General features: G+C 39.9%; 2 protein-coding genes across 6 annotated transcripts in view; one reads left to right on the top strand and one right to left on the bottom strand.

Annotated features, from left to right (window-relative positions):
* Positions 1-17,846, top strand: part of LOC108133850 (COMM domain-containing protein 4) — a 203,038-nt gene that overhangs the window by 90,758 nt on the left and 94,434 nt on the right. The window lies entirely within an intron of this gene.
* bbg (big bang) overlaps positions 1-17,846 on the bottom strand; it is a 108,507-nt gene that overhangs the window by 23,273 nt on the left and 67,388 nt on the right. The window contains exon 1 of one of the 5 annotated variants that reach the window (XM_070279491.1): positions 87-116. The exons of the other annotated variants lie outside the window; for them this stretch is intronic. Coding sequence (XP_070135592.1) covers positions 87-111 — 25 coding nt within the window. The 5' untranslated portion in view covers positions 112-116. Of the gene's footprint in view, positions 1-86; positions 117-17,846 lie in introns of those variants that run through there. 5 annotated transcript variants of the gene reach the window in all.

The following is a 17,846-nucleotide window of genomic DNA, read 5'->3' as shown; positions in this document are numbered from 1 at the left end:
AGAAACCTAAGGCCTTAACCATTTCTAGGTGTGGTTCTCTAAGTAATATGAAATTATACAAAAAATTTCAATATATTGTAGCTTACCCCTATAGCGGTTAATGCGCAACATTTTGAAAGAATTTGTTTAATTACCTGGAAAGATAGAAAAAAGAAAATAATTAGTTAGAAAGGTAAAAATTTATAGTAAAATAAGCATAGGTATTTATTTAAGAAAGCCAAGTTGTCTATATCTTCCCCAATGAATTTTCATTTTATTCCAAGTGATGGACACCCTTTTGGACCCAGGGTATAGATCTGGTAGAAAGGGTATAGATCTGGTATTGAGCTCCCTTGGCGATAAGTGGAAATTCCTTTTATTGAGTTGCCTTTTCCTCTGGTCTTTTTCTTTGTTATTTTTTTTTTGTTCCTGATTAGCCAGGAGATTGTGTTCAAGCTGAACCTCGATGGGTGCGGCTGCGATTGCAATTGCAAAAAAGAAAATACAAATAAATGCCAATAAATTTATTTTTAATTTCTCCCATCTTGTAAATATTTGCCGGCCCACACATTGCATAACTGGAGCCATGAAACCCATCGAAATCAATCAAGCTGAAGAGCTAAACCTCAAATAACTCGAACCGAGACCCATCTCCGGATCAGCTCATCAGTTTGATCGCCGCTGCTTTAATTATTGACAATTTATCAATCTAACGGCGAGTGTTATACAATTGAAAACCCTTCAGTCACTTTCTTTTTTTCTCCTCACTCTCCATCTTTTGGCCTTTTTTCATTGCCAAAAATGTGTCTGCCTTGGCTTTGGCTTTGTTTTCATGAATTGAGTGCAATTTGTTTTATTAATTTTCAAATAAATAAATAATGCGGGCCGCAGAGCCGTTCAGCGGCGAAAATATATACGAAATTTCTTTTAGCATTTGTTCATAATTAATTACTTAACATTAGCAACGGCGCTGGACTCGATTGGTGGCAATTTTGAATCGGTATTTTACTCGTGAGCTTTTTAATTTGTTCATTGTATATTTTTTGTGGATTGCCATGAGCGTTTTTTTTTGGAGAGTTTGCATGTGCGAAGTTCATTTAATATTAATTGCATACCACGCTTTTAGCCAGGGAAATGGTATAAGAAGGCAAGTCGCGAAAATATTCCAAGAATTTGGTGGTGAAGACATGGAAGTTTTTACTCGAACTTGTCACGATATGATGAGAAATTTAGAAGCTCTACTAACTCTAGATTAAACATTTTCCAAAGAAATTTTTTAATAAGATGGTTTCCTTTTTTAATAAAAATAAATTACTAATTTCAAAATCTTCTCTTCTTTCTTATCTTAGCTTTTCCATAATTAAACCGATAATTTATCGCCATCATCGGGTTGGGATTTCCTCTCTCTTGAGAATATCGATGGCACTAAAGCTGAATATTATCGCTATTTATAAGATACTCGTCACGATGTTGGCAACAAATGGCGGCACTGCTGATCCCCTATCGGGGCTAATTCCGTTCAAAATGCCGCTCAGCAATATTTGATCATAATATTTAATGATATTGAATCCCCTGCCGGTTTACGAGAGTTCCTTCCCCCCGGCTCTCCAGGTGGATCTACCTCTTCGATTCGCTGTGCATGTGAAAATTATATGCATTATTAGATATTATTTCAGGCGATCGAGAAATGCTGGCCGCCAAAGCAAAAAACTTGCCACATGCAACTAGATTTCTTGCTGCCTCTTCTTGCATACATCTAACTAACGGTAAGTTGCAACAAAAGACAGAAGAAGACAAAACAAACATGTGTAAGCCGCTGCTAAGCAGCCTGACGATCTGTTCGCCAATGGTCCAATACATAGCCAGCCTCCCTCCCAAATGCCCCCACCGATCGACGATCTCCTTTAAAGTTGCCCAGCAAGATTTTGAACCTGTCGTCGTCATGACTTGGCCAAAGTCAAGTTAGAAGAAATGTGCAACAGCAACAGCAACAAAAACAGCCTCCAACACGTGATTTAGTTCCTGTCGCTGCTGCGGGAAACTTGTTGTCCCCAACACACACATACACACATACGCGATGTTGCAAATGCAACACACACAGCAGGAGCACCTCCAACTTCAGCCCCTTTTCCTGATCTATCCACTGCCATACTGGATTGTGTTTTATGCATACTAGCACTAGGTCTTAAACTAAAGCACTGTAAGAAAAATAATTAAACCAAGTTTAAGACTAAGTTAATAGATACTAAACTTTAAATTATATACAAATTATTACCTGAAATTTTATTTTTAATATTTTCACAAGATAATCTTTCATTTAAAACATCTTAAATATCAAGCAAACTACTTAGCCCGGTGCATTGGGTTTCAACCTCTACTCCTCTGCTGGCCATGACTTAGCGTGCCTTATCTTTGGCTTAAATAAATTTAACGCTCGTGTATTTCTTTTCAACGCTTCTAGCCTCAGTCAGGCCATGCCACCATCCCCACTCCCCCCATAAATCGAAATCGGCGGCGACACACTGCCCAAATGTCCCCAGTTTGCCACACATTGCGGCCATATTGCCAGCCATGGTGCATCTCTGAGTCGGAATCGGACTCGGAATCTGCAACAGCATCGTTGTGGAAAACCCTGTTTTTGGGATTTGTTTGCATCTTGTATCGGGTTGGCTTTCCTGAATTTATGGCCACATTAATAAAATTTACAGCTAATAAAATATGCATCGGGGTCCGCTCACCCACAACTCACAAGTAAATAAAAAAGTCATCTTGCCAGCAGAAATACAAATAAAATAAGAAAAACCGCTTGGAAAGTTTGTAAAACTTTTTTTTTTCTCAAACAACTTTGCTTCACTTTTACCTATTCAAATGTATTGCTTTATTGACTTTTATTTGACTTCCGTTTTATTTATTTTTTATTTCTTTCGATGCTTTTCGATCCGGTTCAATATTTTCATTATTTGTCAAGTATTTGGCTTGGCACTTGAGAAATTTTTGAAGATTTTATTATAGCTTTGGTTTGGAGAAATTATTGGCTAAAAGGAAATTAAAGTTGGGTGTATTAAGTTTTAAAATAATTTATTCTACCTTCCCTCGACAAAAAAAAAGTACTCAGGCCCCCAACAAACAAAAAACGCTCATCATTGAACGATCTTCCACCTCATCGGATACCCACCCTCTGACTTTTTCCTCTGCCTTGGTAACTTTCTATAAATCTTTTTCTGTAGCTTCGTGGCCTCTTCTCCTCCGGGCTGTTTGAATAAAAATTGCGCAATATTATTTAACAACAAACGATACAATAGCGACCGCAGAAGATGCTGCAACAATGCAATTGATTTTCTCTTTAAAAAGAGAAGCTTCGGCAAACAATTACAACGGTACTTGAAGAATCAGAAAGAGTCGGAGCAAAAAAGATTCCTCAAGCGAAGCAAACAAAATGCTTAACAAAGGTCACAACATTGACATTGAACAAGTAATAATGGCCTGGAGATGGAGCTTGACTGGTTGGGGGGAAGAAATGTGTATGGAGAATTGCTGAAAGAAGGGGCTTGAGAAGACTGGTAAAAAAAAACTGAGAGAGGGGGATATGTGTACCTTTTACTGGGCAACTTTTGGTTAAATGTTGTTTAATATGCAATTACAGGAAAAAGATCTTTTCATGTTTGACAATCGTTATCCCCTCCAGAGGTACCTCATCCTTTTAAACTCTGTTTACCGTTGTTCGGGCCATCAACGAGAGAGACGGCTATTGGGGTATAAGAAAGAGATGGCTCAATTGAGGGAGGCTGCAACGTTTAAAATTAAATTAAACGATGACAAACGAAAAGAATTTTTTCGGGATGTGTGAAAAGTTCACCAGAACTTCGTGATGGAGGAGAAGCTTTTCTTGCTTTCCTGCTCACCTCACAAATCAATCATTTTCTGTCAGAATTTTTCCTTTGCGTCACACATAATTATACTGTAATTGATATTTTTCTTTGGTCCACCCAGCGGTCTTCCCTCCTTTTTCCATCACCACCACATAACCTTCTCTTTCTGGCTTACTTTCTTTGGGTTGAAAGGCGTCGCTGGTTTTCAAAAGAAATCAAAATTTGTAACGCCTTTTGATGGGTGCGTTTGTGGTGTTGCCGCCTTTGTAAGGTTAAAGGGGGAAGTTTGGGGGCTTGGGGTTTGTGGGTACTTAGTTTGCATAGAGAATTCTTTGCTTCTTCGGGCTGCATGTACCGTTAAGTGATTGTTCGAGGGTGTTTGGAGTCAATCTTGGAAACGCTTTTCGTCAGTTCATGTCAAATATTTGATGGAAGAATCGGAAAATCGATTCTTGGAGCGGGAGTGTTTCTTCATAAAAACCAACAAACCGTTATGACATTGAGTAGGGCATACAGGGAACTTGATTCAATTGAAACAGTCTTTAAAGAGGGATAGAAAAATTCTGGTTAACCTATGAGTGATTAAAGGAAATATAATGTAGAAAGTTCTTAAATAACTTGAGTCACAAAACATATTTTTAAAAGCAACATCTCTTATACCAAACTATTATTTATTTATCATCTTTTGCCTTATCATTTCCATCCGGCTTAGTTGACCGCAAAACATTCTAAATGATCTAATACAAGATTTTCTAAAAAGACAAAAGTTTGTCACAAAGACACAAATCATTTCCTGCTCACAGTTCTAACCCAAAAAGTTACAAAATAAACCATTGTAAACCTTTGCTAGGGACTTATAAACGAAGCTCGATGCCATCCATTTTCCCTTTTATTTTTTGGGTTTGGCTGAATACTTTTCCCGTCATTCACACGACCTTTCAACTTATGACTTTCCCAGTCGGCTGCCGTGGCGACCAGTCCACAGAAACCCGAAGGTCGTGACTGACTCCCACAAAGTAAGCAACGAAAACACAGGGAAAAAGCTCATTTTAATGATCTATCATTCCCAAATGATGTCCATTTTGGAAGGTGTTAAAGATGCCTCCAAGACAGCTCATCGGGAGATTCTTGGGGGAAACTTTCACTTTCGGTAAACGATGATGGATCGTGGGAGGGTGTTGTACTATTTATTAAAATATTGACATTATCAAGCAATGCTAAACAAATATTTATATTTAAAAAAAATCTATTTTTAAGCTCCACTCTAATTTGTGCCTTTTCTGACCCACTTAACTTTTAAGGAAACAATGCCCATGTCATGAATGTCTGAAAAATTAATATTTATTTAGTTTTCAAGTAGCATAATCTGATTCAATATCAAAGCTCTCCAAACGCATTCCATAACTATAAATACTTTTGACATTTTGCCACCAGAAATACGATACAAAAAATGGCAAACGAATAATAGCAATTTTTGAACAACTTCAAGGCTGATGTCAAGCGATTCGAAACTGGCCAGTAAATTTATAAAAAATATTTATCAGTAAGAAAAATTAACTTAAACTTTGAAGCTGTCATGTGTGGCGGGGTGTCATTAACCCACGACTGCTGGCTGCTGTCCGCTAGCCGCTGGCTGCCCAAATGTCACCCTGACAGTTGCAAATTGTCATCTGTTCCTATCGAGCTAATTACAAAACTAACATTTTGACATTTAAGTTTGACAGCTGGAGTGGAACTGGGGGAATTGGTATCAAAATCGGGAACGGATGGAGACCCTTTTTTGGGTTATACCAGTAACTGTTGGGAAAAAGTATCTCTGCTCGGCTTGTTTATTTTCCTGGCTACTGGTTCCAGTTCTCCCGATGCTTCCACCCCACTCGCCCCTCAAGTGTTGACAGTTTTTCTTGTTTTGTAATTTTCTATAATGAATGCATTTATTTTTTCTTATTTCCAATTTTTCCTGCTGCTTTTGTTTGTCATGCTGTTAGAACCAAATCGATCGGGGTTCGACTTATTGAATTATTTGCTTGGTCATCTTTAAGGCGTAGCCTGGCTAACAAATTGAGTCTAATGATGGATAACACACACCGAACTGACCACTGACATGGGAAGGGGTTCAGTAATTTTTGAATAACTCTTACAGAATTACAGAAATACAGAATACAATTTTGAAGATGGTTTTTGTGGTCATTGACTCGAAATGAAGAGAAAATGTCAACAAAATTTTTGGGAAAATTTAAGTAGATGGTCTGTCGATACTCAGAAATAAAATATACTTCCTATTTTTTTTATTAATCCTAGCACTTTTAATTAAATCCTCGGCAAATCCCAGACTTCCACTGGCGACTCCTACTCTAATCAAAGACAATTAAAATCAATTAAAACGAATGCAAACAAACAAACAAGTTGTCAGTTGTTGCCCCTAGCTCTATCCCCTGCCCCTGGGTGGCTGTCAAATTAGTGGCGCGCCTCGTTTGACATTTCTATTATGTCAGTCAGTGAGTCAATTGTCCAAAGTGCAACTCTGTCCGCCGATGGGGCGAAGTTTTCGCAATTAAAAATTCTAAACAGCCAGACATCAGCTCCCCCGTCTACTTTACCAGAGTCTTCATGGCAGAAAGAGTGAATGACCAGCTGAAGAAGCGCCAGACCAAAAAGGGAATCGAGGCGTCACCGCAACGAATTCAGGCGTAGTTTAATCTGCCAGATACAGTAGCGCTCAGATACTCCTCCTACCCTACCATCATTCTCCTCGCCATCTTCTTCTTATTTAGCCACACACTTGGGCTTTAATGTGCGGTAATTATGAAAAGTAAACGTACAAAGTGAGGAGGCAACTTGAAATAATCGCTGGCCTTCGAATTAGTCGCGGTTTGCAACTCGGCTATGGGGTGGTCTTAAGAATCAGCCAAGACGGCAACCTCAAGATGGTATGAGGATACGTGCTTCTGAACCTCCAAGGTTTTAAGAGTATATCCAAGCTAAGTTAAACTTTTCCAACTAACTCTCCTACATATTTAAGACATGTATATTATTTTGTATATTCCTGCTACGTTTCCCCGTCATACATAAATAATTCCGTATGTCAGTGCTTTGACAGGATAGCGCATAGCCAGTAACTGAGGGAGAAAAACACAGAGAACTCTGGTGTGACTTTTCTGACAGCTGCCCCACCAACGGGGCACTGTTTGCTTTTTGCATAAATGCATAAAAATTGTTTGCCATTGTTTGGCATGCAGTTTTCTTTAATGCTCTCTTTTTATTTTGTGGTCCGAGACTGGGTTCCGCTGGAGCTGTCAAAATATTGAGCTGTCTCGCTTTTTTTGGGGGGATATTTCTATAGAATTGCACTGGTCAGTATTTATTTTATGTGGTCGAGTTCTGGTTTGGAAGTGCTTTATAGTTCAGACAGGATATGTCTTTGAAATAGAAAAATGGAAACACCACGGACATGGGAATGGTTTGGCTTGGAATTGTTTTTCTAACATTCAAGTGGAAGTAAATACTGCAGTACGAGTACTGCCAATTTCAACATATCCCATTTCAATTCAAAATAATAGACAAATTCGCTCAAGCAAACAGCCCAAACCAAGCGGCATTCAATCATCCAATCATCCTTTGACACTATCTTCAGCACAATCTCGACTCGAACAGGAACACAATTGTGCGCACACACATTCCTACAATCTATCTATCCATCTATCTATCTATATATCTATCTATCTATCTATTTATCCATCGAGTGTTGTTTGTACTTCTCACAACATTTCTGAAATCACAGCAAACACACAAGTGGTGGGGGAGGGAAAACTGATTCAATCATCGGTAAATGCAATCTCGTGCGGGAGGGCAAAGGTCGACTGCCACGGAAAATCAAGTGAAGAGTGAGCCAGCGAGCAAACAACTCAACTTTATGCAAATATTTACTCCAACAGTTGGACTGGACCAAAGAGTCAAACCAACTAGGGAAAAAAGTGGAAAAATTGTCAGTGGAAAATTTGATCAACTTGAGCTATTTTACCTATTTTTTTTACCCCCACTCTTTTTCTCTTTAGTTTACTTAGTACCTTTGACCGTTCAAACGACGCCGCCTTTGGCTTGTCCCCCACTTTTTTTCCAGAGTTCCCTTCATGAGCTCTAATTTCCCGGCAATTGCAGTTACCAACCCACCCACTCCCAAAAAAAAAATAGAGTTTTTATGATTTAAAGGTTTTTGTTCCGTATCTTTATGCTGAATCTGTATCTGTATCCGTATCTATGCCTTCATATCCGTTTTTATAACCCATTTCCCTCTCGGCCACTTCAATGACATTTTAATTGCTTTATTGCCGCGTCTTTCTCTTTTCTACCAAGTTCCCACTCTCTCTGTCTTTCTTCTGTGTGTCGTGTGCCATACTGCACTTACACTTATGTCGGACGCGTTACGTCACTTGCGTAATTGCAGTTATTTCTTGCGGTGTCTTTCCTTTTAAAACGAGGTCAACATTGTTTTGGGCTTTACAGAGTTTTTTTTTTTGAGGCAAAGGTTGTGGGGAATTTTTCCATAGCTGTTGTTAATTTCAAATTATCGGTCACCTTTTGTCGGCAGCCTGTCACACTCATAAATCAGATAAAAAATCATAATACCAGCGCCCACGCAAATATTTAATAAAATAAATGGAACACACTTTAAGAAGCCTCTTTAAGATATTAAAAAATAGGGATCTTAAATGCTTGCATACAATAATATTACCAAAAAAATATTTTAAAAATTCATATCATCAAAATTCATATATCTAAAATTATTAACAAACTTACGCCAATTTTTCCCAAGTAATTTCTGGAAAATTTTAATATTTCTGAATATCTTTAAATATTCATTATATTATTCACGTTATTTTAAAAATATTTTGTACGTGTTTTTGCAATTCCTTTCACAAGATGCTTTCGTTTCCTATTGTACACAGACGAATTCCATAAATTCTTGTGGCTAAAGTGAAAATTCTCACATCACCGAAAGGAAAACACACGCGAATCAAAGCAGCGGCAGTAGCGTCGACTGAGGCAGAGACCTGGGCAGCGCAGTCGAGGTGTGTTAGCGCGGAGCTGCAGCGACGGAATGAAATGGCAGCAACAATTTTCGGAGCTATGAAGCCGCGAAGATCGCAACGCGAGATCTGCAGGTAACTGCAGGTAAATATTCGGAGAGAGCCATTGGCAAGAAGCCGGTTAGCCGGCTTAAACCGTCGAGAGACAGCCAAAGAGAGAGAGAAAATACCACGAGCCAGGTCGAGATCAAAATGTTGAGAACAGGTGAGACGAGGAACATGTTGCTGGATGGAGTTGTGGCTGAGGGCAGAAAATGTTGCAACATGTTGATAAGGGCTTACAATTCTTCAAAAAGGGGAACTTTTTTAAATAAATTATTAAAAATAGAAAAATTAGACATAATATTTATTTTTAAAAAAATTAAAAAAGAAAATATTTAGATAATTTTATTATTAACATCCCAACACATATTACCCCACAAGAATGCTCTCAATTATTATTTAAAAAAAATATTACTCTTTTCTTAGAGAGAATCCCTGCTGCATTGAAACTGCTAATTACTGCCCAGAAAACTGTGATAATTAAATGTAAGAACCGTTGTACAAGTAATACCTGCTAATCATAAATTAGAGGGCTATGATTTGCCTATTTGTGACGGGCTTCCGGGTAGAAAAGCTACAAAGACCCAAAAGTGCAGTGCGAAAATTCCAAACACAGAGCATACTATTCCATTTTCCGTTTCAACTGCATTTCCCACACTCAGAAGCCAACTAATAATCGCAAAAATATGAACAATCTTAATAATGCCTCGCGACTGGCGGCTAATGAGAGCACTAGTACTGGCCCCCCTCCTTGCCACATGGCAGCGTCGGTTGGAGGCGAGTGGGTCTGTCTGTCTCCTCAGAAGAGGCCTGAGAAGATTTTGAATTGTTTCATAAAATGCAGAAGCTGCGGTAATTGTGTCAGGCAAAAATGACAGACACTGCAGATCGAGCTGAAAATAAAATAACAGAAGAGATACAGATACAGTAGAGATGCAACTGCAGATCGAAATGAAGACATTTGGCTGGAGGAGGTAGTGCCGGATCCAAATGGAAGCCCCCAACCGTTCAGGCTATATGCTAATATGCGGCCAAAAGGATCTGGGTAATGTAATTTATGCTTGGCTTATTGGCAGCTTCTTCGCCTCGACTGTATGTCCGTTTGTCCATTGATTTGCATAAATTTCATATGCAACATGTGGCCATCGAGTGGGCGCAGCTCCTCTCGAAAAGGAAATACTCAAAAATAGACATCACAAACCGAGAAAATTATGGAAGGAGGCTGGGGAGCAGGATGGAAACAAACGTATGTCAGAGAAATTTCGACCCAGTTCAAGGTACAAGCTGATGCTACACAGAAAGAAATATCTATATATTCTAAAGGATATACCTCTTTGCCAATTCCACAAGACCTCTAGCTACAATTCTTTCAGTGCTCTGGTTATTTTGTTTTTATTTTTGGCAACATCATCGATTATGATCAAAAGGCAGGCATCGAACGTTCGATCGATCAAAGCAGGTCACAATTGAAAGTAAAAAGCGATCCACTGAACAAAAAACCATCTCGAAACAGGATAAAAGGAGAGGGGTGCCGACGACAGACCGACAGTCGGACATTCTGACCCATTTTTGCTTTTTAATGGGGTGCCAAAGGCCGAAGACTCCTCCATTCTCCACTCCAGTCCAGTCTTTCTCGTGCTTTTATTTTTTGTTATTTTTTTAGGAAGCGCGATCGCATTGCGATTGAAAGCGATCCATCTTTATTATGATTACTCTCTGGCGATTTTCACGCTCAATTAATGTTTATGACAAGTGATTGTGTCGGCGCGATAACTCACTATAAAAGCCAGATAGATGGAGAAACCTTTGGACTCTCACCAGAACAAGATCTCGAGCAATCGATCGTCCGATCGTCCGATGGAATGGGTATCGTTTAAATCACGCTCGAAATCATTTGAATGAGAATGTGGCCGCTAGAAAGTTGTGGCCGCAACCATTCCCATTCGCGATTTGAATTTATGTTCATCGCCGATATTTGACATGTGAAAATCAAAGCTTGATTGATGCCACAACCAAGTGCAGGCTCCGATTTTCCTCGACTCGCGGCTTTACATTGAAATCGCAATTGGAAAATCGCCCATCGCACTGGCTGGAATATATCCATTTTTTTTCTTTCGTATTTTGGTGTGTGGGACTCTAGGCGGAAATCGGCTTAACGCGTGCGGGAAATTAAACTAGATTCCATCAGGTTGCAGTGGCAAGAAAAAAAATGCTGGTGTGTATGCCACATGATGTGGTTGTAATGGGAAAAATTGTTGTAAGTGAAGATGGTTTCAGCTGTTAGTATAAGGGGGATTTTTTCAAGTTATTAGGCACTGCTATATATTTTTTTAAACGATAACTGCAAAAGTATAGCCCCATAAGTGTTCTTAAAAATAGTTCGTACATCAGTAAAGCACTCTTTCGCTTTCCCTCTTAATCCATCTGATACCAAAATATTCACCCACTCTTATTTGGCCAAAACCGCAGTGGCAACGAGCTTGAATGGAGAGATTAAAATGGTGCAAGTGCACAATTTCAACAAAAATAAAGCCGACTATTACAAATATTTGTTTAAAAACTAATAGAATAAAAAATAGGTTGTTCATATTGGATTTCTTTCCAATGAATCCTTTCTCATTAAATATTAAACAAATTTTTTATGCTATTTCTCCCAGTGTATGCATGTATATTTGCGCTTTTCGGCTTGCCCACCCACACGGAATCTAAAACCGCAGTTAAAGCAGAAGTGTTTTTCGCCTGTCCGGGTTGTCCGTCGGATGTCCGTCCCCTGTCCGTTGTCCGTTGTGAGCTGGCCCGGCTGGCGGAATGTGCAACAGTTGGCAGCAGTTTGCCGGTTGGTCATGACACGGCAATGGGTAAGTGAAAGCAGGTTAAATGCAAATAAATTGTATGGATCGGGGCGCAGGAGAAGCTGGAGGTTACTTGAAAATGTACTTTACACAAACATTTCAGACTATCTCGGCTCCTCCACCTCCTCCAAAAATTCCCTGCTCCTTAATTTGATTACACTTGATTACAATAATTATTTCAAAAGGCTTAATGATGCAGTCAAGTATGGGTAATGGTTTTAAAATAATATTGTTTAAGGAGAGCATTATTCCTCTTTTGCTGAAGCTGCATTTTAAATCTATTTCACACAAATCCTGCGAAAATCGACAGAAAATGGTAACTGGCTTATTTACGATCCTGGCCATAAAACCCAGCGCTCGACTGTGACAAATTGCCACTGATATCGGCATGAATGAACAGCAGGACAACAGGACAGTTCCCTGACCTTCCCACATCCTGTACCACCACTTAAGCCCTTAGCTCCCACCTACCTGTCGCTGTTCCTGTTTCCCCGCCACGAAGGAAAAACACTTAGGCTGCGTCGCGACTTGCTAATGAGTTTGTCGCAGGACGAGGAGAGCAGCCACAGGATGCGTGAGTGAGTGGGACAAAGGACATCCACTGAATGGATGTGAAAGTGTTTGAAGATTTATGATATGAGGCAACACCCCGGCGAAAGAAGACCCTCGACCGGCAACCTGCCACCCAGCAACCAGCAACCTGCAACCTGTAACCTGCAACAGTTGCAATTAGCTCTCGGGTAAGAAGTGAAATGTTCTCAACAAAGTGCGGACAAGTAGGTACGGGCCAGAAACAACAACCAGGGCCAGAAACTGCATAAAGCAGGCCACTTGATAAATGGCAAGACAACGGGGTGGAGGTGGTTGGTGGTTGGTGGAGAAAAAATGTCCCCGATGAAAATAAAACACTTTAACGCTTTGGCTTCATAAATCACATGATGAGGACTCCAACGACAACATGGGGACATGATGTTCACTCAACTGAAGAACAAGCCCGGAAAGAGACGGAGCACCGAGGGAAGAAAGAGTCCGTAGTCGGGCGATGAAGAAAGAGGGGACACAGACACTTGACTGTCACAACAAGAGCGGACAAATATGAGTAACTGCCATATAATAATGTTTGCCAAAAAAAAAAAAATGAAACTCAGCCTCTTCATTAATCATAAGTGAAATGAGAGGGGGGAAAGTGAAAAGGGGAAAGTAAAGGTACAACACTAAGAAAAAAAACACCAAAGAACTTATATCCAGATTCTTATGAAGAAAAATACTCAAGAGAATACATGGCTTGAAGATTACCAGCCTCTTCATGAAAGTGAAAACAAGTCACTCAATTTTTGTCTCAGTGCCAGGTGACAGAGAAAGGAGAAGGACCAGAAGGTGTCTCCTCCGGTAAAAGGTTCTCCTTCTTGCAGCTGCAGGAAATGGGGTCAGGAAGTCCGTCAAGTGTCGCAGGAGGCTCTCCTCGGCTCTGCTCTTATTTGCCCTGGCCAAATGGCTCAATGAACTGTAATTTGAGTCCTCGTGTCTGGAAATTGGCCAGGTCCCCCCCATCCCACTATTTTCTCTCTTCTTGGCCCGGAGGTGTTCAGAGGATCGCATGCAAAAAAATGGAAACGCAACAACGCGCACGACACCAGTGATCAAAAGTGGACATCATTAAAATACAAAATACCCTTTAATATTAAATCTTAAATATCAGATATAACTTTATGAATTTATAAAGAAGCAAAATATTAATGAAAGTATTTTCTGGTAAGTAATTATGAGAACCAATTGGTCTATAATAAAACAATACCCTTCTAAGAAAGAGTATAAGCCAACAAAACATGCATTTAATTCATTGAGGAAAGATCTTAACCAGGCGGAGAAAAGGATGGCAAGACTGGCAATTTCGAGCGGAGGTAGAGACAGAAAGTTCTCTGCGTTCGAGTGGGTGCGTGTGTAATTTAAGACTTTCTCGCTTAGGTAGGTGTGTGCTTCACATGTCTGGTTATTTGTTGGGTTCGGAAAAGTCTGCCATGGGCAGATGGGGCCACATCGAAGCGGGGGGCGTGGCAAGTGCCACCAGCTGGCCTGACATGGGTTCTTGACCAAAAATCGCCAGAAAGCTTGTACAGCTGGGATGCTGGGAGTCTCGTCTTACCAAAAATTTTAATAAGTGGTCGTCGCACCTCCAGCAACAAATTGGGGTTTCAGTAAGGTCAAGAATAAGCAGGTTGTTGCAAGAACAGGGAAAGCAGCAACGGAAATAAGTTAAATGAGGATTCATTTTAAGGATTTATTTTATTAAATTTATCAAATTAAAACCATAAATCATCATTTTTTACAAAGCTAATAGTCCATTTCAATTAAACCCATCAGAGTATCGTTAACAACGTTGAACAACTATTGGTCTTCCGGTGTAATTCATTTAACATTTTTTTCGTGTTACCCGAAATGGCCAGGAAAAATTCCAAAAATAACTGGAAAATACATAAACACACACATGCAACTGTGGGAAAACCGTTGGGAAAATTTGCAGCTTGTTCATGCCTCTGTGCTGTGGAAATGGAAAATACAATTAGATGACCTAATAAATATGCGCACACGTGACGCCGGAACACTGACAGATGAAAAGCGTTTCCAACGGAGAGAAAGAGAGAGAGACAGGGAGAGAGAAAGAGAGGGGACGAAAAGAGGTAAGAAACTATTTTCGGTTAATACGAAAATTTGGCTGGGAATTACCTTGACTCCAGTGTCGTGACTTCGGAATGGAATGGTTTACTGGTTTTGGATATAATGTGGGTTGCCCAGGGATGTTGCGAATAGCCCTGACACTCTCGGCAAGGGACCTCTTTTATTGGTCCATTGGCTGGAAATCGAGCGTGACTGCAGCCAAGAGGCCACCAAATGTTTTGGTCATGGGAAAGTGTCGCTCGCAGGAGATCTTGGCCAAGAATAATATTCAATATCCCAGAAAAGTAACGAAAGTTAAGTGATTGATGGTCTAAAGGGTTTTCCCTTTAAATGAACCACGATCGGATCCATTAGCACCCTCAGTTAAGTGCATCGACCACCGACCACCCAAGATCCCCATTTAGGCCTAAAACTCCCACCAACTGTGTAATTCTCACTCTCTCTAATTGGCCCACTTAATGGCGGAGACAGACGGAGAAACACAAAAATGTGGTCTTGTCGAAAGTCAACGGGATATTTGCTCGGGCATGTAAAGTAAAAGTTCCATTTCAATAATTCTGCTTGTAGAATAATTACCTCGGACAAGACACCCACATGTGGGCTTAGTGTTGGCCGCAATTTAATTAGAAAACAAGACGCAGAACGATTAATGGCCACCGGCGAGTGCATTTCGAAAGGAAGAGTTGCACTCGCCGGGCAAAGACAAAAAAAAATGGTGAGCCAGGAGAAATGCCAAAACCACATGCGGTTCGGCAATAACAGTAAAAAAGTGTAACATATATTTATCAACCGAAAAGCGACAGCCGAGCAACCAAAAGAGCTACAAAACAAAAATAAAACCCAGAAAGCTCACAAGGAAGTCCAAATTGTAGGGGCCATGGGGACGGGGGAATGTGGGTCAGCCGCAGTCTGGCCTGTCCAAACACAAAATACAAAAAAAAAAATTATAAAAAAAAAATAAAGAGCAAGCCCGAAACGAAACCGAACTCAACACGCTTCAACATTTTCGATGATGATAAATGAGGCAGATGAACGCCAACGATAAAAAGACACCGCGGAAAGGAAGCACACAGGCACAAAACCCCTGGTTGGAGAGAACCAGAAACGGGCAAAAAGCGCAGCATTCGAGCCACAAAAAGGAGTTAAATCTGCTGCCGAGGACTGTCTGGACATTGGACCACGGACAACGGAGGAGATTGTATTGTACAATGAGTCTAAATGCGATTTTAAATGGCAGTTGATAAGCACTGAATGGGTTGATCGGCCAAACGGTTTCAACTTTCAATTGCCGAGAGGAGATCCACAAATAAGGAAGTCCAAGGCTTTCAGAAAATTATATGTTGAAAGCTTAACACCATTTACTGAATAAATTTATTAACTATTTATTTGTAAGGCCTTTCTCTTAAGCCCTGTATTTATTAAGCCACTTTTAAACACCACCCTCGCCTTAAGAAGCATTTTATCAACGGCTAATAAAAAAGCCTCGGCCATAAATTCCCCCCAGCTCTGAGCTTCAACAAAAGGAAGCGCCACAAAAAAAAAAATAAAATAGCTACAAACTGTAAGAAAAAAGAATTTAGAGCAGATTGCTTATCAGAATCGTCGAAAAAATGGCAGCGAGAAAAAAAAGCGAAAAGTTTCGCACAGACGACGGAATAAGCCTAGTTTTAGAAGCATTGGCCCCAAGTTGGCCCCGCTGATTGTGTCAGAATGATAACGAGCGGAACTCCGGCCTGCAGACCCCATCTCTTCGCCCCCCCTCCCGACTCCCTTGTGGCGTGTGAAAGCGCAAATTCTGATTACAAGCCCCCCAGTGGAAGTTCAGAAGTGAGGGGGAAGCCACTGACTAGCTGCGGTAATTTATAGACTAACCCCGGACAGACAAATGTTACTCTGAATTGTATATAGTGTTGGCCAAAATAAATTATGAATTTTAGACAATAATAGATAATTTTATTAATAAATTTTAATATAATTCATACTTTTATTTTCCAATTGAATAATATTACTTTCCAAGTGTATAATCAAAAGCATAAAAAGAATAATACGAAGAAGATGAATTCTTTTCAAAGCTTATAACCAAACTAGCTGCTTTCCATTTTTCTCGTCCCGCCATCACTACCAACACTCCATTTCATACCCTCGGCACTGGGCGCACTTTTCATTTTCACTTGCCAGCGTTTTATGTGTTGCCTGTTTTGTGTTTCTGCAAACGCTTTTTTTCGCTCATGATAAATTTGCGTGGTTTATCCTGCGGCTAACGGCAAATTATGGTTCTTAAATTCAGTGTGCCAAATGTTTTTGGGCTCCACTTGGGCTGTAGAGCTATGATAATGTTTGGCAAACACGAAAATGAAAACGGCCATAAAAACGGCTTGCCATTTTTACTTGCAGGACTTAACGGAAACAAATTGCTGCAATTGCTACACTCGGTTGAAAGCAATGAATAAAATTGCCAATCATGTTTTTATAATTCACACCAATATTCATATAGTATATGACTAGAAATCATAAAAATAAATACTACCTTTCCCTCAGGTCGCCCAAGTGACAATCTGTGGGCTGACATTCTGCCCTTTCCAAAATCCTTTCGCCTAATTGTTTTTTTTCCCCGTTTTTGATGTGCTCACGGTATAATCGAAAGCCAAATCTTAGCCCCAAAATGATGCTTCACAAATTGAACTGTGAAAAGCAGAGCCACGCCCCCATCGTGGCCGCCCACTTGACACAACGCCATTCGAAATGGGCCATTAAAACGAAGCGAGCGGGTCGAGAAACAAAAAAAAACCAAAAAACAGAGCAATAAAAACCGACATGGCCAATGTTGCGCCCACTAACCAAGCACAGAGAATATCCAGCATGGACCAATATTTATTTATCACACATTTTCCAAACTAACTTGGCCACGAATCAGGATGGAAAAAGGCCCAGCCAGGCAAGTCCTTGCCTGCTCCAATGGGAAAACCTTTCACTTGACTTTTCCGACTGTCCGACCGAGAAGACAAAGCCCATGCCACATACATATACATACGTTCGATATTTATTTGTGCTTGTATTAATAGCAGCGTGTTTATAACTTAATAATGGCTCAATAAAATACGAAATCCGAAATTCGAAGCCGGCAGCAAGAGTTTTTCTTTTCTCAGCTGCAGGCGGAGGCAGAGCTTTTCATTTGAACGCTGTTTTCCTTTCTCGATCACGAAATGGGAGTGTTGGGTTTGGAGAACAATTATAAATAATTGTTTTATTTATATGCTTTAATTTACTGACTTGACAATCAATTTTTTATTTAAAATAATTAATTTTTAATTCTGAATAATATAAAAATAAATATTTCCGTT

This window comes from Drosophila bipectinata, chromosome 3L, assembly GCF_030179905.1.
Source record: "Drosophila bipectinata strain 14024-0381.07 chromosome 3L, DbipHiC1v2, whole genome shotgun sequence".
NCBI lineage: Eukaryota > Metazoa > Arthropoda > Insecta > Diptera > Drosophilidae > Drosophila > Drosophila bipectinata.
Note: the sequence above shows the minus strand (reverse complement) of the source record. Positions and strands in the feature narration are given on the sequence as shown.